We start from the raw sequence: 17,132 nt of genomic DNA, 5'->3' as shown, positions 1-17,132 counted from the left end.
CTTGTCTACAGGTCATACACATGTTCTAAATGTTCACAAACCTATATCAAAGGCTGCAAATAGTATAGAGATATTAGGCATATCTATTCATGAGGCTTGAAAGGATTCACTGTTAAAATTGGCATTCGTAAGACATATCTACTCAACTGCAATTTTGCTACTTTTCTCCACGCACCGACCCCCACCCCCCACCCCTCACTCCTTCTCAGCTCTCTCCCACCCACCCAGCCCAGTCAGTTGAGTGAAGTGCTTTGAGAGGTCCACTCAACCCTAAATGGGCCAAGTAAATGTACATTATCGTTGCCATCCATATTTGCTAAAAATATTGTTGGATTATAATATTCTGATAACACACAGTGTCTCAATTTATGAAACTCAAGACATAGTTGAAACAAACTATGTCACCGTAAGAGCGACAAACTGTGACAGAGAAAGATCGAAAGAATCAAAACAAAAGTAAGAAATATAAAGAGAAAATTAAAATTAAAAACATGAAAAAAAGGTTAGATAACAGAGTAATAAAAAGCAAATACCAGATCAAATACCAGAGAGAAAGAAAGAAAACAGACGCATAAAGAACCGACAGAGGCAAAGACACAAACATAATATTGTCATTGGTCTTAAAATTTACAATATCCTTCAGCTTTCAAATACTGTAGTGACCTAATTTCTTGGCTTTATAAAATAAAAGATTTTACCTAATCCAGTGAAAATGTTTGTGCTTTTCAAATAAAACTTGCATTTCACATTTTGGTGAAAGTGTCAGATTGTGTTCAGCACTTGCGTGGGTGTAAGAAGTCCCATCAACAAGGACGGCACAGTCTTTATTTCAACATGCAAGAACACATTACTTTGCAGTGCAATTTTTGTGTAACAAATTATTAGCTGCTCCTCAACTTATAAAAAGCTCCACAAACTTCTAAAAAAATGTAAACCTCAAGTGACAGCTGACAGGAAGCCAGCTTCTAATTCCTTGCTTACAGCTACATGAGCTGCAAACTGCTGACGAAAAATATCAATATTGCAGGTCTTGAACAGGAGTTGATCACATGGCTTCCTAGCGCTATGGTATTTCCTGCTGTTGAAGAGGTTATTTCTTAATGACATGTGCAGTGATATGGTTCCCAGCAGCTGCATAACATCACTATTATACTTCGGTAGACCACAAGGTTACAAGAAAATATCTGTCAGAATCACTTTTTTTTCCAAAAACCCCACTTTAGTAGATAGTTGTCGAGCAACGGTCAAAAGGAAACCACCCTCTGTATTTAAAAAAATTCTCCTAACCTCTATATGTTGCAGATATTTCAAAGGTATAATTTACAACCACATCGAGGAGGGAGGTTTGAAATTCCGTGCTGAACATTAAATTTTGTAAACTAAGATGGCCGACGGTAATTTGGGTATGGCTTAAATTCCTGTGGGTTTTTTGCGCCTATTCACTGGAGATACATTGCATGTATTCAGTGACCAATACCAGCAGAGGAGAAAAGAAAATTGTGATGGAGGAATGAAGCCATGAAAAGTCTAAGACTAATAGATTTATTGATTGATTTCAAGATCTTCATACTGACGTACAAATCACTTCATGCCCTGGCGCTCCCTACCTCTTCAACCTGCTTACATCCCACTCCATTATCCACCTTTGATCAGTATACTCTGACCTCCTGCACGTCCCACCATCGGCAGCTATGCCCTCAGCCACTACGCCCCGAAACTATAGAACTCTCTGCCTCAATCCCTTCATCTTGCCCCTTCTTTGCCCATCTTCAGATAACACCTGAAGACCTTTATCTCCAATTGTGCCTATGGTCACTTGCCCTCTCCCTAGCCCAGTGTCAAGCTCCATCACTGTTAAGCGCCGGGAGACACTACCCCGCATGAAGGACATTATATAAAATGCGAGCTGTTGTTGTCATTTAATTATGCTACATTTATATTGAAACATTAGGATTCAAATAATTGCGCTGAAAATAGAAACTAGAAGAAGAATGTGGGTTATTCTTCTTACCCATATTAATTCAATGGGAGTATTTAACCCATAACTGATTCTGTGGAAAGATGGGGGCACTGGATCAATGGGAAATTTTTGGCTACCAAAAAGTTAAAGGCAGCAAAATAAACACATCAAAGCAATATAAGTAATGAATGTTCAGGTCTGGAGTTTTTCTTTAAGCTGTTCATTTTACAACTTTTGATCTGGGAGTTTGTGTCCATGTGATGCACAATGTTCAAATCTGTGGGCACAAAGGTGATGAGTTCTGACAGTTTCAGGTCAATCTTCAAGATGAGACACCTTGTGGTAGAAGCAACTGATCTAGGATAATTTACCCTCCAGGAACCATGCCTGATGTGCACAATTGGCAAAATATACAGTCAATTCACTTTACAATATATTCTGTGAAGCGCTTTGGGACGTCTCGAAGACATGATAAGGCGCTATATCAAATGCAAGGATTATTATTACTGTCAACTGAATGCAGAGTAATAGTGCCAAAGTTGGGCATATGATATGTAACAATTTATTTGCCTGAGGTAGATTACAGTTTTGAATGTTAGAGAGTGAGTAGTCCTAACATAACTAGAAAAAATAGTAATTTCAGGTATGGAAACACTAATTCTCAACCTCAGACAGTTCAACTTTGGTCTGATAACCCACCATTGCCATATTCAATTCGGAGAGTAATGCGGAAGTTTGCTATGATTTCTGGAGGCCATAAAGCTTTAGGGGCGAGAAGTTCCACCTAGTCTCAGCCATTTTGTTTAAAATGTATAATTGTCCAGATATGTGAAAAGTTCTTAAATTCAGCCTTAATTTGGGTGCTGGTTTTCCACTGTTCTGAAAAAGAACGATCGTCCAAATTAAGACTAAATTTAAGAAATTCTCACTGATTAGCGTCATCTAACCAGTCTTACTTGTACCACTTGTCAATATAGTTGTTCGTACAACAGGTTTAATTTAGCATTGAAAGGGTTACAATGGTGAGCCATTAAATGTTTTATTGGGAGTGAACCCACTGACCTCTCTTTGAATAAGTGCCTAGTGATTAGTGATGGGAGCAAATTTTGTGGGCAATTGCTTTCCGACAAGTAATTCAGTATAATAAGTTTGCTTGCAAGTCAATAACAGAACAAACAATATTTGGCATTTATAGATGTTCACACTGATGTCATAACAATAAAATACCCATTGCTGCTTTCATCATGCACATAATGCACATAATGCTTAAAATGCCTAGACTAACAAGGACATTTTAAATTCTTTAATCAGCAAGCATCTGCTTCCTGTAGTAAACCGAAAAGTCTATTAACCAGTCAGAAATGTCAAACTCAGTTTGAGTCAAAAATGTAAATCTAAAAGGCTGAATGGTTTTGAAATATAACTTTCACTCATCTTTATGAATTCAGCATCAGATACCAATTATTTTTAGCAAATGTTTTCGTAAGAAGACATCAGTCTAGTGCAACATTTCTATAGTGTTACATTTAGTGCAACATTTGTTGCCTGAAAGAGATCAAACTGAAGACAAACAAACAAGTTAAATAAAAGATGATCTAATTAATCCATTAAATTAAATGATTAGCAGATTTTAGGCAGAGGAATGGGTTGACAAAATGAGCAAAATACAGCTTGAGAGACACTATTGTCTGAGAGTGTACTATTGCCATTACGTGCCTTCAGCTCCCCTCTCGACTCTCTACCCCCTCCTCGCTCCCTCCCTTCCCTCCCCTCACCCTGACCATTTCCCCCCTGCTCGGGTCCTGACCCAACTGTCCAGCGCCTTGGGACGTCCTCCCGACGTGAAAGGCGCTCTATAAATGGAATCTTGTTGTTGTTGTACAGTAAAGTTTTTGTCAGAGTCACATCCTGATATGCTATCAAACTGATATCACATGCAATTAAGCTGATAGAAAAACAGATACTAGTCATTTGTGATATTCTGTTGCTTATTCATGAATGCTTATCAATGCTGAAATCTGAAACAGTAGCAAAATCACCATGTAGTGATGTACCAGATGTGGGGTTGAAAAAGTTCTGATAAAAGGTCATTGACCTGAAACATTAAAGCACTTTCCTCTCTCCATAGATGCTGCCTGACCTACAGTGTGTTCACAGCGCCTTCTGTTTTTATTATTGAAAAAGTGCTTGTTGGGAAAATGGCAGTGCAAATGGCATTTCATACCACTTAAGATGTAAGATGCATCTCTTCCAGGAAATCTAACTTGCGTCAATTCAACTCAAGATGCGATCTTGTCTCTGAATGGAGATATCATCAAAGCCGAGTTCCTGGTCAGTACAAGGGGTTCCTTGGAGGACATCCACTTTACATCCCACTATCCTTTTTCGTTTGCAAGTTGCCATTTACACTGTTATTTTCCTGATAAGTGTTTTTTTCAACTCTGGTAGCTGCAGTACAAAAGCAGCAGCATGAACCTGCATAAAGATCTAAATATGAAATATTAAATACCAAACTCTGGTGGCCTAAGTTTGACAAAAGGTCATGCCACAATTGTTAATGTGTTTCAGATGTTGATTGCCATGCTGCCTATTTGCAGGGTTTCCTTTTTTAAAAGAAACATTATCCTGTGGTGTCAGACGCAAGTCATTTGTGATATTCTGTTAGATCTCTTCCCAATAGTCAGAGGGCAGTGACTTGAGCTTCATGTGCGTGTTTGAGTGTACACACAGCAATACAAGAGTGAAATATGAACACAGTTTCCCCACTCACACAATTGCTATAAACTATATCAATACTTCACCTCCTCAGTGCAGCATGAAAGTTCCACAAACACTTAATTCCATTGTACTTTTTAAATCCAACAAAAAAAATCACAGTAAAGAGTCGAGCCTGTCAAAATCAAAATGAAAACAAGATTGTTCTTGTGCTTATATAATTTTCAAACCTGCACAATGGGATGTCCTCCACCAGTTGCTTTTACAGCTCCACGACTGCCCTCAGTCTCATAATGTGCTCTGTGATGAGATTTCGGTTGCAGTTCAATCTGGAGTTCATAAGGTCCGGAGTGCGATGGTAACTGCCAGTCAAGGGCAGGAAAAGAAGGGCTGAGGACATGGAAATACATTAAATTTTAAACTCATAAGATGATTAAGATCAAAGTCAAGGATGATAAAAGGGCATTTGGCCTATGAAAACTCATCCCTTTGCTGACTGCATCCAGTCTCTTGGTTAGAATCTTCTTAAATGTTTTCACCTCTGACCACAAAGACCACAAAGACTGCTACAATTGTTCATAGGAATTTTCTTCTAACATTGTTTTTGAAACTGTTAAAAACAGTAAGAGAAATGCAAAACACTTGTTCCCTTTGTAATTGTAAAATGAAGTTCTCACTTACTTGCACAGTTCGTATGATTTGAGAGACTAAACCAGATTTTGTTTCTCATGGTCTTGAGCAAAATGAACACACATAATCCTTTCAAATCTAATATTATTATGATCACACTTAAAAAAGTAATTTTGTGAACTACCTGTCAAAAATTGGATATAAAAGCAGCGCCTGACAAATTTTCTATCTGTTTTGATCAGTTTCACACAAAGGCTGACAGATTTGACAATCCAAGTGATTTTATGAAATCTTGTGAATTTCTGATATCTCGCAAGACTTGCTTCAGTGAGACTTTTGGCTGCACATGGATATTGTGTCAGCTGTGGTGTGGAATATTTTCTTTCATCTGCTCTACAATTACACCATCAAAAGTGTACAAATATTTGTGTAACCTAAGGAAAATACTGTATTTATAAATGATTATTATAAGTAATAAAAAAAGGCTAAGCAAATAAGTGAGCAATAATCGTCGCAAAATAAAATCTGGAAATTCCCAAAGTGCTTGATTTTCTTGCAGAAAATAAAAATGAAGCACTGAAAAGTGATAAGAGATATGCAGCACAACACAATAACAGATGTAGACATCTGCGTCATTTTAAATGGCTAGGATAGGAATCAAGACAATTATTGAGAACGGACAGCAACTTTAACACTAACCCATAAATGAATGGGAATGTGATGTTTGTGAAGATAATTGCTGCCCCCCCTCCCCACCCCACAACTCCCAAAACCAGGAATTTAGTTAATGCCATTGACGCAGTATAAAACATTTGTATTGGAGCCAATTTCAGGAAACTGTTATATTTAGAAACAGCACCCTGAGCTCTATAATTCTACCAAAAAATAAAAGAAGATTGACACTGGTAAAGGGAGTTTGTTGTCTTTATTTCCACACACAAAGATCTTCCTAGCTAACCTTCTCTCTTCTCTCCCCAGAGGTCACACCCTGAGTCATGGCAACAGACTATTCGACCACAGATCATTGCCAAACATGATCCTCATGAGAAGTCCATACTGAACATAAACAATTTCCAGCTGGGGTCTTGTGATAGTGATTAGGAACAGGAAGTCTACTTGATTTTCCAATCCCTAATCCAGAAGTCCTGAAGACAACTGTAGCATCCTACCTGGTACCCCAACTGAGATTAGTAACAGAACAGACTACAACTGAGATCTGTAACAGCACAGACTACAACTTCCCAATACTAGCGCTTACTGACTGAACCATTGAGGAAGTTATCGATACACTTTATATATTTGACAGTAACATTTACAATATTCATACCTGGCATAGGATGTTGGAGACGCAGGTTTTGGTTTAGCCCAAATATATGGATGAGGTACCGATAAATACTGATCACAAAAGTTTCTTTCTTGAAAGGATGGCGAGACCCACAAAATTCTTCTTGTGGTAGATCTGTAGATGGAGAATAAGCTCTCTGCTCATCATTACTTGGCTCAGGCTTGAGAGACATGGAGCCGGTTTGGTCTTGCAGAGTCCTCCTTGACTTGACAGGAATGCTTTCATTGATATCCATGCTTGTGTCAGTGGTGAGTGCAGTGATCGCTTCAAGGATAGCAGAATTTGTGTACTGGTTCCCACTCCTCAACCATGTTTCCTCGGTTACACTTACCCGAGGAGAGGCCTGCGGTGACGGGGTTCGAGAATGATGTGGGGAGTTGGAAGGCTGTCGATAGTACCCACCATTGAATGAATATCTCCTTTTGCCACATGGAGATTGTGGCCTTGATGAAGGCCTCGAAGTTGGTCGTGGGCTTAGCCAATTCTCCTCAGTGATACTTGTTCGAGGAGAAGTCCCAGGTGAATGTCTTGGTGAGTTCCATAGGGTGCATGAAGCTTGCCCACGAGGGTAGCTTTCCTCAAGGACAGTGCCTTTAGGGGAGACGCATGGAGACTGCAAAGGAGAGGTCTGTGGAGATGTATCGTAAAGATAGGAATAACTGGACTCAGATGCTTCTGAATGGCAGCTTCGAGAAGACAAACTACTTGCTGGACTTAAGCAAGAGGGGTCTCTATAGGCATCTGCATTTGGTAGACACAGGGTAACTATTGAATTTGAACGCTTAGAACTCGGGCCATTCTCATCTCCATCTGTCTCAGCTTCACTTGCAAATTGATTAATACCAGGGTGTATTCCTATATAAGGAGTAATTTCTATTCTTGGACTCTCTAGGGTTGGGATACCGTTTGGTCTTATGTTTGGAGACAAGTAGTAGGTTGAAGCTCCAGTATCAATGCTCCCTCCATATCCCATCATTTGATTTGTTGCTGGTAGTACAGAAATCACTGGACTTGACTGCAGCCCATGGCAGGCAGTTGGTATAGAGGGATTTACCATCCCAGGTGATGGAATGACTGTAACATTTGGAGAAGCAAAATTGTAGGCTTCTGTGAAAAAATGAAAATGATTTTAAAAAAATGAAATATCTTATTTGAAAGAAGTTATGATTCACATTTTGCTTAATAATAATTATAATACTTGCATTTGATATAATGTCTTATGCTGTTGAGATGTCTCAAAACAAATATACTAAAATGGATTGACTGTGTATTTTGTGGATGAAATGCAGAAGCCAGTTGCACACAGCAATGTCCCACAACAGCCATGAAGTAAATGATCAATTTTATTTGGGGGATTGTTGGCCAGGACACAGGAGAAACTCCCTTCTCTTTTTGAATAGTCATGGGATCTTAACATCCATCTGAACAGGCAGGCAGGACGTCGGTTTAATGATTCCGCAGGACGGCACATCTCGAAAATGCAATCCCCACCTCCCCAGGATTGCATTGGAGTGTTTCCAAGTCCCGACATGACATTTGAATCCAAAATCTTCTGACTCAGAGTCGAGAATGTGACCACTGCACCAGGCTGACACACTGGCAGTTTAACTGGATGTGCAGCATTAACATCAAATTTAGGTTATTTTTATACTACTAACAGGCCACTAATTGCAATAAGTACTCTCTCTAATGCAACTGTTTGTATTCTGAGACAAAAAAGCATGTAATTCATAACAAACATCTTGTAATTATGTATTTATAGATTGGATAGGTTGCTTACATTTTGTGAAGTTAACAAGCACTGATATTCTTATCTCAATAATAATCATCCTCTTCTACCTACACAGTAATTTGTGAGTTATTTATTAAACTCACACAAAGACCTATTCCAGCAACCCGAGACTGTCAGGAAAGATCCATGAGCATCTTTACAATACCTTCTCTTTCCATTCTTGCATTTCATGTGGTTGACAAACTCCACAACATGTAAAGTGTGCTATCAGTCATGGAGGTACTATTTTATCCTCCTCTGTACTGTATTGAAACATTTAATAGAAAAGGAACACAAGTTCTTCTACCTTTGTTCAAGTTAATTTCAAACCTAAGAAATTTTAGGAGAAAATACTTTCATTTTTATAGCCCCTTTCTCAAATAATTACACATCAAGTCAAATGACTGTTTTTGCAGGGAAATAAGATAGCCATTACCACCCCAAAGAAATCACAAGCAGCCTTAATAATAATAATAAACAACATGTTGTTGCTGTTGTAATAATAATAATCCTTACATTATAGCACAGCATTGAGATGTCTTAAAGCGCTTCACAGAATGTACTGTACAGTTGTATACATATGTATTGAACATATGGATGAACATAATAACAATAATAATAATCCTTGCATTTGATATAGCGCTTTTCACATCTTCTAGACGTCGTAAAGCGCTTCACAGAATATGCTGTAAAGTGAATTGACACAAAAACTAACTTGCACACGGCAATGTTCTACAAAAAGCCATAAGAGTAAGGCACTGCAGACCTGCCTGATGATAGTCCTGGCAGGACTGGGAAGGGCAGAGTAGTAATTGGGGGCAGGGACTCTTTCCACTCAGGTCCTATTAACCCTGCAAGCCAAAGCCCTAATAGGTAAGGTGGTCCTAGCTGGACAAGCAGCAGGAAAGCTTGCCAGGCAGTGCCCTCAATGGCAAGATATACGTTTTTAGTTGGTTAGACTTCGTGAGTTCCTCAACGCACACTTTGGGCTTCCCAAACCTTGGCTGTTGCCAATCTGTGCCTAATACTCTCTGGAATTAGTTAAACAGGATGTGTCCCTTAATGGAGAGAGTACACATTCCATTCCAACAAATATCTCTGGAATTTCCATGTGTAGGTGGGATGCATGGAACTCTCAGTATGGTTTGGATACTTTTAAGCATGGTGATAATAATAATGATAATAATAATCCTTGCATTTGATATAGCGCTTTTCACGTCGGGAGGACGTCCCAAAGCGCTTCACAGAACACACTGTAAAGTGAATTGACTGTATATTTGTGGGCGAACGCGGCAGCCAATTGCGCACAGCAATGTCCCACAAACAGTCGTAGATTGAAAATGACCAATTTATTATTGTTTTGTTTTTTTGGAGGGATTATTATTAGGCGTGTGGAGTAAGGAAACTTGCCCAAGGTTTCGCCCTGACCTGCCTGGAATTGAACTCAGGTCTCTCGCTTGCAAAGCGAGTGCTCTACCACTGAGCTACAGTTTCCACATGTGTCAGACACTCGGCTGACCCGAAAAATGCAACATTCAATGTTTTGTGTTAATTGAAACCACCAGTGTATGTTGTTAAGACCATAAAATTAAACCAACTTTCAAATCCCAAAAGTTAGCAAACAGATTAATAAAAGCCCACGCTTTACTTTCCAGCATTTACTTTTCTGCATTTTTCTCATCTAAAAAGAGGCCCAAAAGCAAAACACCTCCCACATCACAAACGTGTTTTTCAGTGGTTGTTGTTGTTGTTGGTTGCTGATTTTCGAGATTTGAAAGGCAGCAGAACTTTTTAAAAATCTTAAAATTGTGAATCCAAACAATAACAACAATTTACACTTATATAGCACCCTCCACGTTGGAAAGAGGTCCCAGGGCACTGGATAGTCAGGGTTGTTTTGGACCCGGGCTGAGAGTTATCATCAGGACGGGTGGAGGTGGGAGGGTGGCTAAAGGCATGGTTGAAGAGGAAGGTCTTTAGACGGGACTTGAAAGAGGCAATAGTGGGGGTGAGGCAGAGGGTTTGCAGGATAGAGTTCCAGAGTGTGGAGGCAGAAAACTGAGAGTTGCAACAAATACAAGATCCAATTGGGACCATTTAACATCCAAAGGCTGGCTGTAGGTTGAGTTATTTGATGCAGATCTGTACATAATCTGACACAATTATCATAGTGTAAACTATTGAAAAATACCCCAGAAACTATCGCTCTGAAGTAACTCATAAACTCTGATTTTTTTTCGGGTAAAGATTTAACATTAATTTCTGTATCTTATATAAAAGGCTAAATAAAGTCCAGAGGAAGTATTAACTGTGCAACATACTCCTCCAGATATAGAAAAAAAGCACATAAAAAGTGTGGTTTACCAAGAAAGAACAAGCAATCTTCAGTTTCACACATTACCTGGAATCCATTTCTTCCTTATCAGATCATTTGAAGTGAAGTTTACATTTTTAAAAACAATGCCTTTAATATACAGTATGTCTATGGGGAGTGTTCTGAACATAAAATACTACCTGCATACTGTATTTTCTCCTCAAATCATAGAAATTTGCAGTGAAGAAGGAGGCTAATCAACCCACATCGAGTCTACAGCAGCTCTCAGAGCAAGTAGCACTTTCAATCCCACTGCCCTATCCCCCAGAGACTCCAAGCATTTAACCTTCATATGCCTGTCTACTTCCCTCTTGAAACCCACAATGGACTCTGTCTCTACCACTTTTCTTAGCAAGGCATTCATACAAATGTTTGATCATGTTCATCATAGATTAAAAACGCCATTCATCACACGAATGCAGAAAAATAGTGCAGGGTCCACAAGCAGAAAACGTATGTGTGTGCCAGTAAATCCCTGCTTGGAAAAGATTTTTCTAAAAAATTCAATGTATTTTTCTAATTTCCTTCTTCATTGACATATGTCTCAGTTCCTGTTCTAGACGTCTCAGGCTGGGGGTACAGCATCCTCTACCCACATAGCCACATTTCATGACAGACCACTTGACTGAAGAGGGTGTCACAGCTGAGGCTGATCTCTCCTCACCAACCTGTCACACATACACATGACCAATATGTGAGTTGGACCACATTCACGAAACCCACCCAAACTCCCTTACCCGAGGAGTAAACTCAACAAACTCACGAATTTGACCAACAACCATCAGGGCTGCCCCGAGCTAAAAAGAATCCCAAAAGACAGCAAGTGGGAATCTATTTGACTCGGATGTTGAAGTGCTTTGCAACATTGTTCTTCGCGAATAAGACTATTTAACAACAACAAATTGTATTTATATAGCACCTTTCACATTAGGGTTTTTTTTAATTTAAATTTAAGCTGTTATTATACATTATCTAAGACCCCCGATTTAGATAGATGTCTTGTGATGACTGTCCTCGGTTTAACAGCAGTAAGTCTTGTTAACATTTTGACAAGTTGCTTTTCGTTTCATTCTCCAAAATTAATAGCATTTAATACCTCCAGAACTATCAATGGGTGTATACAGTAGTTCACACTGAAAAGGTCTCAGCAATGTGTGGCTTATCATGTCAATCTATGTGGAGCCTGCAAAAACAGTTCCTCAAACTATGAGGCTAATATATTTACTCACATGATTTATTACACAGTAAAATTTGCATTAGTCTGATCTCCATCAATCGTATAATTGCCTAAGTCGTGCATCTGCCGTTCAAGAGTTTATATTCCATGCACGTTTGACATAACTCAACTTTGCATAAGTCATAATAAAAGTATGGTCCCACCTGATGTGGCTTATGTGAGGTTTGCTGTATTATGTAATCATGTAGAGGTGTTGAACATGGTCAAAAAAATACACGTGTTTATTTCCAACCAAGTTTGACTTAGTCGTTAGATAGATTACTGCAGCGGGCTGTTTACTTCACACTAGTTACTTTGACAGCTAAAGCAGATGCAAATCAGTTGCTAAACCCTCCTGCAAAACACAATCTGTTTGCCCCCAAATACAAAAATCTCTCTCGTGGGGGTCCGATTAGTAATAATAATAATAATCCTTGCATTTGATATAGTGCTTTTCACGTCGGGAGGACGTCCCAAAGCGCTTGACAGAACACACTATGTAAAGTGAATTGACTGTATATTTGTGGGCGAACGCGGCAGCCAATTGCGCACAGCAATGTCCCACAAACAGTCGTGGATTGAAAATGACCAATTTTATTACTGTTTTGTTTTGGAGGGATTATTATTCCGAGTTCACTGCTATTTTGAAGCAGAATAAAAAGCGACCCTCCCTCCCACCAACTGGATTTTGTGAAACAAACACACGACTGAAGTGCGGGCTGCACTGACAAACAGGAAACCATCAGCATTTCGGGGTTACAACAAGTTGCCAAAAAAAATAATAATATATAAATATATATATACGGTATATATATCCAGACACGTTCGACTTATTCTTTAGTATTTTTTTTCATTGGGATCTTGTTTCTCTCTGAGGCGGATGACCTCTGCAATGATGTGTTAAATAAAAAAGCTGCTTCACAACAGGTGCAGTGGTTTCACAACTCACTGGAGATGTTCCTCTCTCTCTCTCTTCTCTCTCTCTCTTCTCCCCTCTCTGTACTGTACAGTATTTCCTTTGCAAACACCGACTGTCGCTGCGATTAAAATAACTCACAACTTTTTTTTTTCTTTTATGCGACCCCAGGAAGAGAGTGAGAGAGAGAGAGAGAGAGAGAAGGAGAGAGAAGGAGAGAGAGAGAGAGAAAAAAAAAGCCTCTGCTTTAATGGCCAACTTTCTCTTTTGGAGATCAAAAAAAAATTTTTTTAATTTTTTTTAATAAAAAATAAAATTTTAAAAAAAAACCTCCCCCATCCCCCCCCACAAAAAAAATCCTTCAATCCCAAATAATATATGAATAACAGACCTGCTCCGGGGCTGTCGGGCACTGCACTCCGTTGGTTGAACTCGAAAAGAAAGTCAAAGTCAAACTCCTCTTCATCCTGACTGATGGAAGTCATCATCACCACCAACAGGTATCAACCACCAGCACTCACACAACCGGCTGGAGGTGCCTGGTAACCCCCCCCCACCCACACACACCCCCCACCCTCACACACCCTCACACACCCACACACACCACCACCCCCCACCCACACACACACCCCCCACCACCCTCTGCTGAACCTGACACTCGCTGCACTCGGCAGCACTCAGTGAGTCAGAGGGCGAGAGGGGGAGACAGCGATCGCCGTGTGTTCATTCCCGCAGCGATCGTCCTCTTCTGGATACACATTCAACTGCGATATTTTCTTTGCACAGTGTTCCCCCCCCCCCACCACCACCACTCCTCCTCCTCCTCCCCCCACCACACCCACCCCCTCACTTATATTTAGACAGGGCTGAATTTCCTCTGCACTTGCACTCTACCCCTTCGCTCCTTTACTCATTTGCATCGGACACATTTCCGTGTATTAAATTAACACTGTGTGTGTTGGAGGGGAGGGGTGTGTGTGTGTGTGTGTGTGGGTGGGGCGGGGGGAGGGGGGGGTTAAACCAGTGCTTGGCAATTGTACTCTTAAAATGCAAAATATTATTGGTAACTCCCATCGCCGAGGGCAGGAAAAAATACCTACAAACCGGGAACGAGCCACGGTGCAGCCAGTCTGTTTAATAATAATAATGATGATGATGATGAGTATTGTCCCTGTACCATCACGGTTACTGCCCTGTTCACCCCCCGCCCGCCCCCGCCCGTGACAGATCGGAAGGGTGTTGCAGCCTGGAAAGTACTTTGACAAACCAGGCAATTCGTCACACCTTAAATCTGATCCGGTTTGCACAGCACTGACTGCAAGTGGAACTATGAAAATGAATGGCCCCCTTTTGCCCGAGTTCAATTCCAGGCAGGGCGAAACCTTGGGCAAGTTTCCTTGCTCAACACGCCTAATAATAATCCCTCCAAAACACCCCCAAAAAAAAACAATAATAATAAATTGGTCATTTTCAATCTACGACTGTTTGTGGGACACTGCTGTGCGCAATTGGCTGCCGCGTTCGCCCACAAATATACAGTCAATTCACTCTACAGTGTGTTCTCTGAAGCGCTTTGGGATGTCCTTCCGACGTGAAAAGCGCTATATCAAATGCAATGATTATTATTATTATTATTATAATAGCTGGTTTCAGTTCAGTTACTATTTACTGCCACAGATTGTTGCTGCTGTGATTACTGCACTGGGGAAGCACAAGCAATGACTTCAGGTCAAGAACTCTCTTGGGTCTGCTGGGCTCCCATGGCCATGAGTTAGATCATTTGTGCTGTGCGGACCTCAACTTTAAAACAATTCCTGCAGACAAGACAGGGACCAGAAATCCCTCCTGTTTTTTTTTTAAAAAATTTGGTCACTCAATGCACCACTGTTTGTGGGACACCGCATTTCGCCCACAAAATACACATTCAGTGCTCTTTACAGTATATTCTGTGATAAGGCACCATATCAAATGCAAGGATTATTATTATAACTTCTCATTTCCATTTCTTTCTGTGAGTTCTCAAATGTGCACTATTATTTTCAAATGGTCAACTTGCCAACATGCGATTCCTAATTGACATTACTGCTTAGTTTTTCTGAGCATCGCTCATGTTTTCTTTGGTTTGATTCTGTATAACTAACCTTTTATTTTAGGCTCTGACTGTTCAGTGCCTTGGGACGTCCTCCCGGCATGAAAGGCGCTTTACAAGTGTAATTTTGTATTGTATGCTCAGTTGAAGAATGACACAATGCAAGGTATATTTCAATGAACATTAGCTTATTGAGTTTTGCAGCTTGACTAGTTTAAACGTTTAAATACCCTGTGTTTTGACCTTGTGCACTGTCAGTCTTTTGTGTGTCTGCCTCTTAGAATAATCTGTGCATTTGTTATCGCACTTTCTCACTTCAAACATCTCGAAGCACTTCAGTGTTTTTCTGTAAAGTGTACTTCTGTGTATTTGTAGGTGAACACAGCAGACAAGTTGTGAACGGAAATGTCCCAGAAACAGCCATGAAGTGAACAACCATTTTTTAAAATATATAACTATAATAGTAAACCTTGCATTTTATTATAGTATTAATATTATAATTACAATGAATGCATTATATTATTATTATAACTACATCTCTGTATGAAGGAGTGGCTCTGTTGGGTGGCTATAAAGCTAACTGTGGGAATGCAGGAGATAATGAAGGCCCGCTACCTCTAACCTGTTCTGCTATCATTGGTGCCAAGTATCTGAAGGTGTAGTTTCTGCAGGCTCATTACTGTCAGAGGCAGTGTCTATTAATGATGTTACAGGACTACATGATCTCCAGTATTGGCTGCCATCCAGATGCCTCTGTTCTACTCCACACATGACTCTGGTGGATATCATCTCTCAGCACCATTGATCTGTGTGACAGAGAATGGACATCTGTGAAACGATTGAATTCCACAGTCATCATTGCCTGTAACTGTTCTTCCAAGATTACTGAAGCTGGCCATGGCTGCCCCTTGCAATGTTGGCCCAAAGGCTCCTAAGCAGCACTATAAGTATTCATGAGAGATGTCCTCAGTGACAGGTTGTAGCAGAAACACTCAGATTCCCATTGCATAGGTCATGTGGGAGATGGCAGAGCCTGTCTGAATATTGGACTTTTTACTGGTACCAAGATCACTTTCCAATGCAATTTAACTTGAGGTAAGCAATATGTTCCTTATACTGTAACAAACTTAATTTGAGAGTAGGTTACTAATGTTTCCGTTCAGTCAAGGCACATAGCATTCCGAGTCTCTGGCTATACCAGCTTTCCCATCATCACTTCCCCACCAAAGCTGTAGACATAGCTGAGGAAGTAAAGGGGGAGGCTCTGTTCCTCAGCAATGCTTTGATCTCGCATTGAAAATCCACAGATGTCATCCCACTGTTACAGTAGTAAGCCATGATATATTGTAACTAGACTTTCAAATGTTTTTGTCAAAGTACCATATGAGAAATTCCTTTACAAACTGATGGCATTTGCTACCAACAGTAAAACATGGATGTGGATTAGTAAATAGCTGAAGGAGAGGAAATGGAAGTTAGTTGTTAGAGGAGATGGGTCAAAATGGATAAAGGTCTATATTGTGCGGGATGCCTCAGGGGTCCATGTTCCATATATATTAATCTCCTGTTCTCCTGTTCACATCTCCTGTTCCATATATATTAATAATTGAGAATCACAGACAAGGTAGTACTTGAAATATTTGAATGTAATACTGGAAGATGACACTAATTTAACTGGAACTGTGAAATCAGAGGAGGCAGCAAAGGTCTTGAGAAAGAGTATTTGACTGGCTATACACTTGAAAATAAATGTCTCTAAGGGGGACCATATTCAGAGGTTTACACAATGACAAATTGGATATATGCTCAGGCAACAGGACACGAGGGCATAGGTTCAGAGTTATAAGGGGTACTTTTAGAATAGATACCAGGAAGCATTACTTTATACAAAGGGTGGTGAACAGCTGGAACAAATTACTAATAGGGTGATAGAGGACATGATCCTGGACTCATTTAAGAAATCGTTAGTTTGATGGTGTAATGGAAAGTTCTGTAATGAGTAGCATTCTGGAAGGATGAGATTAATGGACCAGACCGCCTTCTTCATTTTTCTCTTGTGATCATGCAAAACCATTTCAGGATGGAATTGCACTGCTTTATTACTCAGACAAGACTT

At 40.0% G+C, this 17,132-nt stretch overlaps 1 protein-coding gene across 1 annotated transcript in view; it reads right to left on the bottom strand.

Moving 5' to 3' along the window:
* nfatc1 (nuclear factor of activated T cells 1) overlaps positions 1-13,487 on the bottom strand; it is a 124,990-nt gene extending 111,503 nt beyond the window's left edge. The window contains 4 exon segments of the mRNA XM_042331819.1: positions 4,906-5,065; positions 6,633-6,711; positions 6,714-7,757; positions 13,319-13,487. Of these exon segments, the coding sequence (XP_042187753.1) occupies positions 4,906-5,065; positions 6,633-6,711; positions 6,714-7,757; positions 13,319-13,415 (1,380 nt within the window). The 5' untranslated portion in view covers positions 13,416-13,487.
* Between the last annotated feature and the right edge of the window lie 3,645 nt (positions 13,488-17,132).

Source organism: Callorhinchus milii, unplaced genomic scaffold, assembly GCF_018977255.1.
Source record: "Callorhinchus milii isolate IMCB2004 unplaced genomic scaffold, IMCB_Cmil_1.0 Scaffold2, whole genome shotgun sequence".
Classification (NCBI taxonomy): domain Eukaryota; kingdom Metazoa; phylum Chordata; class Chondrichthyes; order Chimaeriformes; family Callorhinchidae; genus Callorhinchus; species Callorhinchus milii.
The sequence above is the reverse complement of the archived record's forward strand: the minus strand, read 5'-3'. Positions and strand labels throughout refer to the sequence as shown.